Genomic DNA, 16,538 nt, shown 5'->3' with positions numbered 1-16,538 from the left:
TGTTTTATATTAAAACTTTTAATGTTTTAACTTTTCCTGGTGATCATATTTTATTCTCACCATGTATACACCCAGGAATCATGCTTCTATTTTTAATATCCTTTTTAATACACACACACACACACACACACACACATACATAATGTAGAACATACCATCTCAAAACACAATGTAAGTAGTCCTCGAGTTACAATCCTTAATTTAGTGATTATTTGAAGTTACAATGACACTGAATGGACTTTAGATCAGTCCTCGAAGTTCTGGATGTTGCGGCATCCCCATGGTTATGTGAACAAAATTTGAGTGATGGCAACCAGCTCACCCTTATAACCAGCTGCAATGTCCTATAGTCACATGATTGCCACTGCTGACATTCTCTGCTAACTTCCCCCAAACTGGAGGTATAATGGGTAAGCCTCCCAACCAGCCTTTCTCTGCTCACATGCACTGCGCCCTTCGTCCTCCTTTGCTCGCTCACCAGTGCCCTCATGTCCTGGGCCTTCTTGCATTCTCACAATTGCACACACCCAGTAGCGCTGTGTTTCCCTGCACTTGTACGTAGACACACATCCATAAATGCCTTACTTCTCCAGCATGTTTTTGCTCAGAGTTTGCATATCCCAACATATCTTTCCCTAAGCTTCCCTGTGCTTAAAGACCTCGTACCCTTTTCCCAACCTCCCTGCTTACACATGCACCCTTTCCTCAGCTTGCATACACATATATCCCACTCCCTTTCCATAGACTTTCTATGCTCACATACATCCTCCACCCATACACACACATTTTCCATGGCTTCCCTAAGTTTATACTGTACTGCAGCACTCCAACTCATACATGGCCTACACTGGGCCTTCCCCACTCCCTTGCAGTACCCCTGTGCTCCTAACCTAAGATTCCCTCCATTTCCCACTTAATAATACAGTACTTTGAATTTAAGACAACCTGGATTGTCATCACTAAGTGATGTGGTCACATGACATAACTCAAGGACTATATGTACTGACTACAATCCAGATGGGCTTTTTTCTCTTTTTCTTTTAACCTATGACAAAGACAAGCTATTTGTCACAATTTTTTCTAAACTTCCTACAGCCAACACAAGATAATTTTATAAGAATTATCAACAAGGAGTATGTCAGGCTAGTAACTGACTGATTGATTACATGCTCCCAAATCAATGTCGACTCTTAGCAATCAGAACTGGGTTTTCTTCACAATGATCTTATAAGTGTCAAATGTCTGAATCCATATATCTGGGGTTTCTCCCTCTTGTGTGCTCTCTCCCTCTCTCTCAGATTTTGGCTTCTTTTTCCTTGAACTGCAAGGTTCAAGACATCTATTCTGGGAGGAAAATCGGGGTCTCATGAATCATTATCTCAACCTCTAGATGTACATAATCTTGCTACAATAAAATCAAAATAGTGATTTTTAATCAAAGCAGAACCAATGATATCTAATTAATTAATACCAAATTAACAAACCAACACCCCACTAATACTTCAGTAGTTCTTCTCAAAAGTCTTTGTTCTAGAAGTGTAATTTAATACAATCTTTATCACTCAGTGCTAAATGGCCATGATTATAAGGTTCTTCTACTATGGAGAAATCAATAAATTGCTTCTGAACTCAGAACTTTCCAAAGCAAAATAGTCCTGTAATTTCTGTATAGTGCTTATGTGTGGGATAGAGTAATAGTATTCCTTAGCTATACTCAGTCCAGTATTAAGTGAAATCTAGTGTCTACCATAGGAAACCCCTACAGCATATCTAACAAAGGAAATATGATTGCCCTAAATATATTTTTAAACCTAGTTAACATTTCTTCCTTCAGACATTATCCCCAAAGAAAAAGTTAACTTATTTAGCCAGTGCCTGCATAATGTTGGGCTGGATGATGGTAAGCAAGCTGAAATTAGAACCAGGCAAAACATAGGTATGTTTTTCAATAAGAAAGTAAAAGCCTATTTTGAATAGGACTATACCATTCCAAAAAAGTACAGGAGAATACCTTGACTATTTATTTTTAGATTCTGGAACAATGCTGCCTCTACTGCATGCAGCTTTTCCCAAAAATGTGTGCACCACAGTATGAGTATATGAGTAAGTTGAAAATGCATCTAATAGCGACAGGAGTCAAAGTTGTAGGTCTACAAAGGGAGAAACAATTCAAGACTTGCCCTAACTGTCTCCACCCAAAATTAGCAGAGGATTGACAAGGTAAATAGGAAAATACTGTGGACACAATGCAACCCACAATTCCTATTTTTCAAAATATTTATAATAGCTAACACTGATGTCACCTCTTACAGAACCATCTCTAATTGATATTCCTTCTCCTGTGGACATTTAACAGAACTGTTAAACATATTCTAGAATCCCAAAGTCTCTTTGGACGGCAAAATGGGCAGCTTATAAATTAAATAAATAAATAAATAAAAAGTGCCCAAGCATTTTCAACTCTTTTGTTGGAGAGAATAAAATTAATTAAGAAAGGCTTTGCATGAACTTTGCAAATTGAAGCCCAAAAAATATCTGGGCTGTCCATAAAACATATATATAGAACAATTACACTTTTCTTAGACATTCAAACATTTTGCATGGCATTAGGTGCAATGTATCAAACCAACATTGGTTTATGGTTTTGCATTTCAATAAGGCTTCTTCACAAGATTCAATGAAAAGAATGTGATTGTGATTTAGCAGCAGTGAAATATTCTTGTGATGTTTGAAAGCATAGTTTTTGGTACACATTAACAGAAACAAAGTTCAACAAAGCAGTCAGGAAGGAAGCCAAGTTAAGTTGCTGTTTCAGAAATATTTAGGAAAGGTCGGGTGTGTTTAATAATGATGCAGATCAAGATAGACTTCACTAAATAGCAGCATTTAACTTGGCAGCATTATATGGCTATACTCAGACTGAAATGGTAACTTTTCAACATGTTTTTCTTTAAATTTAATAAATAAAATCAAGGAAGCATGCATACAAATTAACCTTGTTAATTACTAAAAGTTAAGTGACTTCATTGGACTTTTCCTTTATACTAATCCACTGTACACTAAGGACCAAGGTACATGCAATCTGTAGCAGGACTCTGTAGTACTTTTTTTATTGAAAGAGTAGTTGTGGAATGGGAAGAACTATATAAATTATAATGGAACCAGATTTATCACCTTCTGTCCTCACATCAAAATCTAAACCATTTCCTTAAAAATATTGGAAGGCAAACAGACTTTTGAAAACTTGCTAATATTTTGCTTTCTGCAGCTAAGAACAGCATGAAGAAAAAAAAAGGATACAGATATATAAATCATGTAACTAATACAAAAAGAACACAAACCTCTGCACTGTGGCACCCATCTTCTGCTTTCTTTAATTCAAGGCAGGGAACAGCCTGAATTCTTCCTAGTGCTTTTAATAAAAATCACCAAAGAAATATCTTAATTTTCCTTGTTAAAAGTTACATATTCTGTGCTTGTGTGCACATATGCATCTTTAATCAGGGTGTATCATATTATCTTGGTTTATTTGTGCATGTATGCATGTGTATGTATGCATGCTTCTGAGTTAAGCGCATACATTCCCTCTCTTGGAGGAAAGGGTGGATCTAATCAGGAGAATGTGCCCATTGTAGCATATCCTGCCCATTTATGTGCTTCTGCTATTCTCTCATGGTGCTTATCTGTGTGGCTGTTTCATACAGGAAACTAGGAAGTACGAGGCTGTTCTGGGTCATGTGAGGAAGGATGGGGCATAGAATAGATTGGCCAGCAACGTTCCAAATTGCTACCCAACTACTTTTCCTGCCCTTATGCATTGAGAAAGTTTTTTTCTGGACTTTTTTTCCACCATAGCACCCATATGAATTCTGCCCATATTCAAACTTTTTTTTCTTGGTTTCTCCCACCACTCCAAATTTGGTGCCATATTGTTCTGGCTTGTAAGAATATTCCTGTTGATGGGCTGTTGTAATCCCATGAATGTTTACTTAGTGTTTTGTTAATAGTACATTGAGGTATAAGGAATTTTAAAACTGAGAGGCGCAGAATCCCACATCCTGTATTCTCATCTTCAATTCCATTTGTTTTTTTATACTTCCTTATCCAGGTTTTCGCTCATTCAACAATCCTACTCATGGAACCTACTTCACTAAAATATATAATAGTAAAATTGAAAATTATAGCTAATGTAGGAATCTTAGTTTTTTCTTTCTGAGGTTCAAAGTAGAGCCTTTGCTGCAGTTGCATCATGGCTATAGGATGAAATAAGGTAATATGCTGATGAATTTTGCTTTCTCAATTTTAAAATCAAGCTACATATTTTTGGCTTTAAACATAGTATCCCAAATGCAGATTACATAGTTTTGACATCTCTGGCCTGTTCGTTACTAGATTATACTGATTCCTATTAAGCAAGGAACAAATGATAATCAAATATTGAACTGGCAATTTACTGATAGTGAAAACCAAAATAGGTTTGACATCTTTCACTCTACAAAATATTATAAAATTTGTTTCCCAACTGTTACAAATACAATACTACATTTGGTAATTTCTCTACAGTTTATAATTTTTATGAGACAAAGCCAAATATATTGTATTGTAAAGTGAATAGTCCCCAGTTCCAGCTTACATTTACAACTTCTATAAGAAATGTCCAAATCAAGCCTGTTAAAGGAAAATTATTTAAAATTTAAAATACGGTATTGTCTGCAATCATTAAGAAGCCAGAAATTTAGTCTATTCAATAATAAACTGATTGTCAATTGTACAAACCTCAGATTGGCCAGGAGGTAACTTCGTTTAAAAATTAATGGATTTCTACCGCGTTGTCATGCCAGTTCCATTAATTTAGTTAGATGCACTCTGGGAAAATAAAATGACTTAATACTCATTCATTACATAGTAATTCCTTTGAGAATTCAAAATGGTTGGTCTCATCTGTAAAGATGCAGCAAAAATTAGTAATCTGTATAAAATAATGGCAGATTTTAGAGAATGGTTAATTTATGAAAAGTTCTACAAAATCTTTGTGCCTTTTAGCTTTTTATAAATGAGTATCAGAAATATGAAGAGAATTTATGGTATATACTTCAAAAAGAAATATATTTAAAAATTCAGTTTCATCATAAGCATATCCATATTAATAATAAATTTTGTAAAAGCTTATGTTCTATTACAATATATTGTTATGGAATAAGATGCTTTCATTTTTTACATTTCTCACCAAAAAGACTAAGTTGCTACATGAAATCCTTAGTATTCCCATGGTATCCATCTGACCTATGAATTCCAGTGTCACTGCTGGCTGCTCTTGGATATTTCTTTCAATAAAATTTAAAATTATGTCCTAGCTTTGTGGTAGTTTAACAGAAAAGCACCTAAACAGATGCTATACAACACTAACTAGGCAGTGGTGGCGAACCTATGGCACGCGTGCACTCAGAGCCCTCTCTGTTGGCACGCGCACCACCGCCACCAGCAGCAGGTCCATCAGGCCACCACTGTCGCCTGCAGCAGGAGCCCCACCCAGGAGGTGAAGCAGCTGACTAGCATTTTACACGTATCCATGCGCACATGGGGCCACGAGCACGCACATACTGCAAATGGGGCAGGGCTAGTGCCTGTGTGATACTCACTAGCCATGCCCCGTTCTTGTGTGGTGCAGCGCCTTCTATCTGCACCCTGCAGTGCAGCGGCAACCATTTTTGCGCCTTGCAGCATGGTGGTCCATTTTTGCACCCCTGGTTTTTGCATGCCAGAGGCAGTACTCAGAGGCACCTCCCTGCCCCCCTCCCCAAGGGCACCACAATGCTGATGCGGCCCTGGCACTTTGCAATAAATAAGTGGGTTTTGGGTTGCGGTTTGGGCACTTGGTCTCTAAAAGGTTTGCCATCACTGAACTAGGGTTACTGAGTCTATTCCAGGTTTTCAGCTAAGAGAGGCTTGCCAGTGATGCATTTTGAAGCCTGTGCTATACAGAACATTCAAATTACATAGAACTCAATCAGTGAATTTCAACCAAAGTCTTTCATTTAATCCAGCCTATGATTAATCCAGCCTCCAATTTCAGGTTATAAATAAAATAGGAATAACTCCTATACATGCCACTTTCAGCTTATAAAGTAGCAGGATGTAAATGAATAAATTAAAATAGCATATCTAAATAGACTATCAAAACCAAGACTATTGTTAATAACATATGATGGGAGAAAACAGTAAGTTTTTACACGTCCTTGACCTACGACCACAATTGAGCCCAAAATTTTTGTTATTGAGTTTTACCCCATATTACAATTTTTCCTGCCTCAGTTGTTAAATGAATCACACTGCAGTTGTTCAGTGAATTTGGTGTGAAAAATGATCATAAATCATTTTTTTCAGTGCCATTGTAACTTCAAATGGTCAGTAAAGGAATGGTTGTAAGTACCTGTATAATATGTTTGAAATATAATCTGGTTTTAGATTCAGATTTAATTCTGCACTTTAAGGTTTTAAAATCAATTCATACTTTAAAGCCTCCCCCCACCCAATTACTGTATTTTACATTAAATTTTGGAAATCCAGAATCAAATAAACAGCAGATTCATGGAACATTTGGTATTTTATATAACTGGCCAGCTCACATACATGACTCTGTACAATGTACAAAGATAAATACGATCAGTACAGTAAACAATCAAAACAACAACAAAAAGCATGAAATACATTAAAAGCAATAAAACCATCCCTAATTTGAAGGAAAACGCAGTCAATATAAACAGTGCAGACAATATAAACTACCTTTCAGAATCTATAATCCACATGACTGGATTCCTAGGCCAGACAGCAAAGCCCTGGCTGGCTTCAGGCCCTCTGGAAGACCACTGAAGTTGAGGCCTCGGGGGTGAGAGAGGGATGATTATATCATCAGTCTCAGTACAAATTTTTATACAACATATGAAAAAACAATACCCAAATCAAGCATCACTACAAAGTAGTAAGAAATACTACTAATAATACTAATAATACTAATCAATTCTAAATATAAAAACATAGGGCACATCAATAATCTTCCAGCAGGCATCATCTAAATTTCTATGTATACAAGGATTTATATATCACAATACTCAAACCAACTGTGTTAATACAGTACAGTGAAGCACAAATTTGCAAAAATGTTTACATGCTGTATCTGGATTCCCAATGTGATACTGAGTAATAACCATTTACACGTCCTTGATTACAGCAGATTCCCTTATTAATTTTTAAAATCTTTTAATTTAACATAACAAAGCAAAACAGCAGTCTAAAAAAGAATCTCTATTCCAGCAATACTTCTAGACCAGGGGTCCCCAACCTGTGAGCTGTGGCCCACTACCAGGCCATGGCCTACTGACTACCGGGCCATGGGACAGGCTGGCAAAGTGCATGCACATATATGCATGCACTCACCCGCAGTCTTGCTAGTGCCATTGCTATGAAAACAGGGCACCGCACAGTGAAAATGGGGCAGCTCTAGCTCCCGCGTGTCAAAAATGGGGCAGTGCTAGCGAGTGTCATGTGGGCACTAGCATTGCCCCGTTTGCATCACGCGTGCTTGTGGTGCCGTTTGTGTGTGTGCGCGCACGCACATAAGATGCTTCCCTCTTGCTTTCCCTCCAACTGAGAAAGGTTGGAGACCTCTGTTTTAGACTCTACATAGGTATATTTTGTAAGCATTCCTAGAAAATGACAATGATTTCTTGCTTTCTAGTATGAGTATGCTGTGACTGGCCACATCAATTATAAGCATTTTATGAGTTATAAATATGTACATTGGTCTAAAAAAGTTGAGACCCTCTGACTCAGTATATTGCATAAATCTCTCCATATGATTAATTTAGTACATCATATAGACATTGAATCATGATCAGTTAACCATGTGTAAATTCAAATACTTCCACTATCTTTGGAATGCTATCCAAAATGTTTTCATTTCATTATAGCTACCATAACTTATAAACTCAACTAAAGGAAGAAAGTTCTGTGGCAATCAGTAGGCCAAAGCCTCATTCATACTTGCAAAACAGAAGCTGTTTCAATTACTGTATTTACACAACAGAATAAAATACTAAATAATCATCCTCTTACACTAGAACATGGAAACTCAGTTCAGATAGTTAATTTAAGATTCAACATGAATCTAGAAAATTGTGTGGAGTATATCATGGATAGCCTGATTGACAAAATTGTGGAAAAACTTGGAAAACACAGCCAATATTACATAAAACTGTAGCACTATGGATCTGGGTGCTAATTAAGCTAATACATTTATGGGCTCATTGATATAAGTCTCATTGATTGATATGAGCAATTATATTGATATATCATTGTACCGGAGTGCATAACACCAGACTTATCACTAGAAAGCAAAATTACTTACTTTGACCATGTCACGCAGGGGAATTCATTGGGAGAAAGCAATTATGTTTGAAAGAGTTAGCAATAAAAGGACACCAGGCGTCAAAGAACATGGTGGCTGGACACTATCAAAGCTGACACCAGCCAGAGCATAGAAAAACTCAAAGTACTGCAAGATCTGAAGATGTGGAGAGATCTAGCCCATAGAATCACCAAGAATCGGATCTGACTGAATGGATCATCATCATCATGATATAAGTCTTTGTTGTTGTTGTTAATTGTGAAGTCGTGTCCGACCCATCGTGACCTCATGGACAACGTTTCTCCAGGTCTTCCTGTCCTCTACCATTTTCTGGAGTCCATTTAAGTTCACACCTACTGCTTCAGTGACTCCATCCAGCCATCTCATTCTCTGTCGTCCCCTTCTTCTATTGCCCTCAATCTTTCCCAGCATTAGGCCCTTCTCCAGTGAGTCCTTCCTTCTCATTAGGTGGCCAAAGTATTTGAGTTTCAACTTCAGGATCTGGCCTTCTAAAGAGCAGTCGGGGTTGATCTCTTCTAGGACTGACCGGTTTGAACGCCTTGCAGTCCAAGGGACTCGCAGGAGTCTTCTCCAGCACCATAGTTCAAAGGCCTCAATTCTTTGGCGCTCAGCCTTTCTTATGGTCCAACTTTCACAGCCATACATTGCAACTGGGAAAACCATGGCCTGGATTATACGCACTTTTGTTGGCAGGGTGATGTCTCTGCTTTTTAGTATGCTGTCTAGATTTGCCATAGCTTTCCTCCCCAGGAGCAAGCGTCTTTTAATTTCTTGGCTGCAGTCCCCATCTGAGGTGATCTTGGAGCCCAGAAAAATAAAATCTGTCACTACCTCCATTTCTTCTCCATCTATTTGCCAGGAATTGAGAGGGCCGGATGCCATGATTTTGGTTTTCTTAATGTTGAGTTTCAAGCCAACTTTTGCACTCTCCTTCTTCACCCGCATCAAGAGGCTCTTTAGTTCCTCTTCACTTTCTGCCATTAGAGTGGTATCATCTGCATATCTTAGGTTGTTGATATTTCTCCCGGCAATCTTAATTTCAACTTTTGTTTCATCTAGCCCTGCCTTTCTCATGATGTGCTCTGCATATAAGTTAAATAGGCAGGGCGACAGTATAGAGCCTTGCCGGACTCCTTTTCCAATTTTGAACCAATCAGTGGTTCTTACTAGCACTCAAAAAAGATTTGTACATGTTTTCTAGCAGTGTGGAAATATATATTGTCATTATGCATTTACATGTATGCAAACGAGAGAAAAGGTTTTCCACAAAAAGAAGTTTTATTTTTTTTACCCATTCCTGGACAGATCCTGTTATCTATTCCCAGATACTGTTTGTGGGTCTATGGTAAGGCAAAAGATAATGTTTTCCGCATCGAAAATGAACAGAAAAAAAGGATCCATGATTACTTTATTAAAAATATAAGGAAAGCATCTAGACTGCACTAAATAAACTTACAGACCTTATTTCTAACTCTGTACACTTATGATCAGTCTATGCACCATTCTGTTGTTTCTCTACTCCTTGAAGAGATTTAAGGAGAATCAAACATAGCCAATGAATTTCTAAGATGTTATAGTTGCATTCAACTAAATCAATTCATGAGAGTCGCTGAGAAACAATCTTTAAATTTTATATGCTGAATGTCTTGCTTTCAAGCTACATTGTCTTTATCTAATTTCCTGATCCAACAGTACAAATTATTATATCTTTAACTCAGCATAGAATCAATTTGTATTTTGCACCATTAGGACCCATATTCATATTGTTTCCCTATACCAGTGGTGGCGAACCTATGGCATGCATGCCAGAGGTGGCAGAGTCCTCTCTGTGGGCATGCGCGCTGTCACCCCAGCCCCACATCCCCCCATGGCCCCTCACCAGCAGCCCCCCTGGAGGAGAGTCATCCCCAGGCATCGCCCGTGCGGAGCAGTGCAGCCAAGGACACGGCAGTCAGGCAGCAGCGACAAGACTCCACCCTTGCACCCTGTCACACGATGATGCTTCAGGGTGTGGGCAGAGGGTGTGGCCACCATGGCACTGAAGGGCCGCCTGGCTGATCTGCAGCAGGCCGTGAGGTGGTAGGTGGCCCTGTGGCCAGGTGGGGGGCAGGGCAGGGGAGTGGGACAGTTTTTGGGCAACCGATGTCTAAAAGGTTCGCCATCACTGCCCTATACACACGCACCTACAGTATTTGCATCATGCATGACAGTTTTCCTTAAGATATATGCTCTTACACCTTCAGTTAAGGAATTCGCAGTGGTTCTAAATGTTTTTCTTACAGTTATCACACCCTTTTATTACTTGAATTCAAGTATCTATAATTTGTTTTAAGACATTCCAAAGTGGAAAGGAGGTGAATCATCTACATGACAGAAATATTGGCAAAGATGAAAAAGCTCTGCCACTATAGAATTTGTTAACTGCATTCTTATAATTCCTGCTTACCAACAATATAGATGCAAGTTAAAGATCCAAAATCATGGATTCCACAGTCTGTTCGAAGGGCTATATAAAATGGATTAATTACTTTATCTCCAATTAGGCATTAAAGATTCACATAACAGCTCCTAACTAGAATTATGGACATTAAACCTTCAGAGATATTCTAACATTAAACAAAGTAAACCAATTTGAAATAAACTGTTTCTATAATGAATTGATGGAATTACTTGCAAATATAAGATTTAGACAAAGAAAAATGTAACAGAATAGAAATATCCCTGCATTAATAATCAACTTATAAACAATTTGTAATGTACAAAAGTTAAAATTTTCTCCTCTCAGATTTGTAATATACTGTAAAGGTATTTGTATTCTGAGATTTTAGGATGACATGTTCATTACATTTAACATCAGATATAGATTAAAAACAAACAATTGCATTCTTCTAAATTTCTCTCATGTAGATCCCCTTTAATGGTTTTATTACGGTATGGTCCTTAAGACTGCAAAACTTTGGATTCAATTCTGAAAAGTTGTTTGAAGTATGTGGGTCATAAGCATAGCAACAGTTTTCAACTTTTTAACATGGCAGCATATTCCCTAGATCACATGGCAGAGCAGCCATGAAATCCTGGAAAAACAATGCAGCTGCTTTAAAGCGTTTCAAACAGGTATTGCAGTCACATTCATATGCATTCCAAAGCACCTTTTTGGAACTGAACCTAAAACACTGATCAGCTCTAATAGCCATTATAATCAAAATACAAACAAAAATAAAATGTGCAAGACTATTTAAAAGATTATTTTATACAGCCTATCTAATTTGGTTTTCACAATTATCCTGTAATTATTTGTATTTTTATATTTAATAAAAAGTAATCGTAACAAAAGGTATTAGCTATACTATAGGAATGTCTTTGCACATTTATTAAAAAAATAAAATATCTTCTATGAGTTATTCTGTTGAACATGCAAAGGACTGCTCATCAGATTTATTTATTTATAACCCACCTTTATTATTTTTACAAGTAACTCAAGGCAGCAAACATATACAACACACCTTCCTATTTTCCCCACAACAATCCTGTGAGGTGGGTTGGCCTGAGAGAGGGATTGGCCTAAACCTATCTGATGTTCATGGCTAAGGCAGGACTTACTGTAAACTCACAGTCTCCCACTTTCTAGCTTGGTGCCTCAACCAGTAGCATACTTAATTATCAAGAAAAAATCTCCAGAGAATTTTTTCACCAAACTTCAGAATGCTTAAAAATAAATTCCTTTAATTTAATGGCAATTAAAACCATTATCACATATAAAGTTCATTTAAATCCCTGCATACTGACCTGTGATTAAATTTCAATGAAGCCCGTAGGATATAAACATTCCGAAGTTTACACAGTTATTGCTTATTATGTACTTTAGTTCCATTTATTTCGGTTATACTACAAAGTGGCAATCTCAGTTTTCCCATCAAGTTTGACTCCTTGGACAATTATATTTAAAAGTCCACGTTTGCAAACATTATTAGTTGAAAAGTCACGTTTCATTGTGCACTGAAATTATCTTAGCTACATCCTTAAATCAGTGGTGGGATTCAACCGGTTCGCACCACTTTGGCAGAACCAGTAGCTAATTTTTTGTTGCCCAGGCCCAGAATGGACTTCCGGAAGAGGCATCTACACAGAGAACCAGTTGTTCACATATTTGAATCCCACCACTGCCTTAAATGTAATTATACTACTAATTCTCATAGCATCCATATAACTGGCAAGTCAGTCTAGTATTATTGTTTTCTACTCCATATGTATATAAAACATAATATTTCCCTCAGATTTACTGAGAATAATTTTCCAGGAATATAGGATTGTAAATTATTCCACCTTTTAAAAATTCAGTTATGTCAACTTCAGACAGGATAATACCCATGATTAAGTTTTCAAGTAAATTATTAAATAAATGCCTTACAAGTATATTTGCTACAGATACTGTGATACATTTCTGCCTATTGTGGATTTTGGACATTTTTCTTATAGACTTTCAGAGTTTTATTTTCTACAGACAAATATAGTCATCACTGATATAAATGTGTGATCCTTTTGTTATTCTCAAGTTTGATATACAAAGCTTATAATATATTATACATTATAACAGCCAAAAGAAGACATAGATTCCTATATATTTAAGATTCTTCCAGAACGATCCATTTATTCTCATTCAAAAGAAAGCTCTGTTTAAATTCTAATTTTCTGCAGAAATGTTTTTTTAAGTTTAAAACCTGCACTTCATATTCAGACAGAAAACTCACTGCTCTATCATATATATCTGTGCAAAACTGGAATTCAAAAATTTACTAAAATATTTATATATAAATTAAAAAACAATGGATTATTTGGAAGCATTTCAGTTGCAATAGTATTTTACCCTTTTGTTGACTGAGAGATATTTCAAAGGGATATTAAGCACCCTTATTCCACTGACCTTACTGGATAGTTAAAACTTATGGAAAATAAATGAGGCTCTTTTGGAAGTCAGTCAGAATAAAATTATACTTAAAAATAATCTGGATCAAAATTCTTGGACCTAAAAGCTAATCAGCAAGTACTGATTAATATTAACTACCATTGATAAGTATGTATCTTATGCAAGCCCTAAGTATAATTTTATTAGTTTTGACGTATCTTTGAGGATGTATGCATTTTTTTAAAAAAAGAGCTAGTTTTATATAAACATAAAGCAAGGATATCTAGCTATCATGGATTTGACAATTAGTGAACATTATAACACGAGGTAAACTATCTAAAGAAAATAAGCCATCTGGGAAAAAAGTGTTTTAATATACAACTTTATACAATTGAGAGTTACTAAAATTTGAGAATTTCTTCCCTTGTTGCAGGGTCTAGTTTATACACAATACATGTTTTAAGGAAAGCAAATCCACCCTCATTTTTAACCTTTTCATCTGTTTCTTGTTTGTTATCATTACAATTCTTTCCTGGGTCATGGAATGTGATGTAAAGTTAAATGCCACTTGACATGGCCATATCCCTGTAATTAGAAACCACTTTGTTTTGATAAGCACTCTCTCAGAAATAGGTTTCCATGTCGATTTGCCCCCTATTGCTTAGCACTAGACAAAGCATTTCAAGCACTACTGACAAAGGTAACCTAATAAAAATAGAACAGGCAGCACTTACCTTTATCCCTTGGTGCTGTGTGGTTAAGGTTAATTTGGATTCATCCAGAAGTAGAACTTCACAATAAAATTCCTCAGGCACTGCACAGAAGCAGCCCATGGCTGCTCCAGTGTCTTGATGTCAGAGTGCAAATGATAAAAAAGGAGATGAATGTAACTTCAAGCACAGCAAGGGGGAAACGAAATAACTCCGTTCTGATAGGCAATTTTTTATTTCTCTCAGGCCAAAGGTGAAGAAAAGCAGGCTTGTCTTTTATCTTCAACGAGTTATTAAAAAAGATGGCTTACACCAATGGTAAAATCTTCATCGGGCATCCTGCAAAAAGAAAAAAAAGGAAAAAACCCAAATCCTTACCACCTTGTAAGTGAGAGGGGGAAATTATATCTATACATTCATTGCCGAGCTGCAAGAGTGAAATCAAAAGAATAAAGTTGTCAGAGGTAAATCCATTGCAAAGTTTTACACGCTCCTTAACCCTATGGGCTTCTTTGTTCACAGTTCAGCTAGAAGAATCCCTTGGCCTCTGAAGCACACGGGTGCTGTGGATATATGGGGAGTTAGCAAGCTTGCTCTGGATACCAGCATAAGGCAACCGCAAAAGAAGCAGGTCATCCTTCAAGGCCTACTAGGGGCCAAGCCTCCAACGCAAAAGAACTTAAGAAAAGCACTCCGGCCGGGAAGCTCCAGTTCCTCCTCTGCTACACAACGCCGGGCGCTCCAGCTTAGCTCCTCCAAGCCGAGTCCCTGGGATTAATAATTACCCACGTTCCCCTCCCCCTCCTGCCCTCCCTCGGGGATTGCTCTTTTGTATGACGAGAGAAAAGGAAGGATCCGGGCAGAAGGGAAACCGCCCCGCCTTCAGCGCGCACACCCCCTACCCCCGCCTTTTCCTACCCGAAATCGGGGGATACGAGGGTTACCTGGAGGGGGGGGAAGCCAAACCAAGCAGCTGCTCCTCCTCCTGTTTCTAGGGCGTGAAGAGGCGGGCTGGCAGGTACTGACCGTTCACTGCTGTGGCTAAAGCACATCCAGCTTGCGCTTTCTAGTCAGACGCAGCCCGTCTACTCGGACACACACACCCTTCTCTCCGCGGCGCTGAAATCCCGGGCGGCGGCGGCGGCGGCGGCGGCAGAGACACACCGTATGGCTCTTATTGCCGTTTTCTCCTGGCCTTGTCCACTCCACGCGAGTAGGCTTTTCCCGTAGGGGAAACAGCAAAGAATTCAGGATTCCTCTTGTAGCCCAACTCTGCCGGCAAAGTTCCCCGCTTAAAGCGGAGCGAGCCCCAGGCGCAGCAGTAACAAGCGCCACCTGCCCCGGGGCGGGTCCAGTTGCTTAGTTTCTCTCCCAGCCGGAGAAGCTGAGCGTGCGAGATGTCAGCGCTGTCTCCTTGGCCGCCCTTCTCTTCCTCCTCCTCGGATGAGGCTCGTCTTCCCGGTCCACCTTTGCCAGCATGGCCCAGGATGGTGCTGGGCAGACTGCCGATCGCTTTCCTTGCCCAGCCCAGAGGCAGCCGCGGCTTCCGCGCGCTACCGTCAAGGCGAGCACCGCCTCCGCTCAAGCTGCCGGCGCGCCGCTTCCTTCGCGGCTGAGAAGTCGGACTTGCTCCCGGGAGGACTCTGGCTCTGACACCTCCGCGGTGCCGGCTTGAGACTGGGCTGTCCAACCGGCGTTTTTGTCTCCCTCCGCCTTTTTTGCTCCCGCCAACCTTTCACCTTCCCTGCCTTAGCAGCACCGGCAGGGGAGGAGGCGTTAATTGTGCAAGGACAGCAGTGACCCCTAGCGGGCGATTCCGCCAAGCCGGACTTGAACGTGATGATTCAGAGGAACGAGCGGCAACGTGAGATGAATAATCACTCCAGGAGAGACTTAGCATGCAAACTATTTCATATGGAGACAGACATCTCTCATCAAGAGCTCTCTTGGCAAAAGGAGAGAGGCATCATTTGCTGGCGACTGTTGCTTGCTTTTGATGGATTTAAACACATCTTTAAAATGTCTATCATAGATAGTCTTACAAGCTCATTACCTAATGTTTGGAGGAAGGGCTTCCAATTTATAAAAATTGCCCGAGGCCTTTCCTATGTGCATTCCACTTAAATCGCCTTTCAACTGTACAGTACTGTATGCCTATATTATTGCAGGGAATGGAGTAAGCAGACATTACCAGACGGCATAGCATCCAATTGGTGAAAAAAAATGCTTAGAATGCTGCAAACCTAACAGAGTAATTTGAATGCTTTGTGCTACACAAGAAGACCACCACCCTCAATCTTAATTTTAGGTCAAGTTCAATTTCACATAAAATCAGGAGGTGGATTGTTTGTGATTAAGACTTTTCCTCCCATCCTGGAATCTAGCACTAACATGCTTGGTGATGATCTCTTTTTTTCATTTCTTCATGTCACTCATCTCAATGATGCAACAACTCTTGATGGTTCACAACAGGGGTGTCAAACTGCCGGCCCGTGGGCTG

The 16,538-nt window shown here is 38.9% G+C and overlaps 1 protein-coding gene across 6 annotated transcripts in view; it reads right to left on the bottom strand.

The window, feature by feature from the left end:
- The window catches only part of EPB41L4A (erythrocyte membrane protein band 4.1 like 4A), a 92,736-nt gene extending 76,963 nt beyond the window's left edge, over nt 1-15,773 (bottom strand). Inside the window, exons 1-2 of one of the 6 annotated variants that reach the window (XM_039366391.1) lie at nt 14,983-15,773; nt 14,063-14,377 (exon numbers count right to left, since the gene is read on the bottom strand). In XM_039366391.1, the coding sequence (XP_039222325.1) occupies nt 14,063-14,161 (99 nt within the window). In that variant the 5' untranslated portion in view covers nt 14,162-14,377; nt 14,983-15,773. Of the gene's footprint in view, nt 1-14,062; nt 14,378-14,416; nt 14,829-14,982 lie in introns of those variants that run through there. The other 5 variants (XM_039366393.1, XM_039366394.1, XM_039366395.1 and 2 more) reach the window with 5 other exon arrangements.
- Between the last annotated feature and the right edge of the window lie 765 nt (nt 15,774-16,538).

Source organism: Crotalus tigris, unplaced genomic scaffold (assembly GCF_016545835.1).
Source record: "Crotalus tigris isolate CLP2741 ecotype Arizona unplaced genomic scaffold, ASM1654583v1 scf7180000020270.473046, whole genome shotgun sequence".
Lineage (NCBI taxonomy): Eukaryota > Metazoa > Chordata > Lepidosauria > Squamata > Viperidae > Crotalus > Crotalus tigris.
Note: the sequence above shows the minus strand (reverse complement) of the source record. Positions and strands in the feature narration are given on the sequence as shown.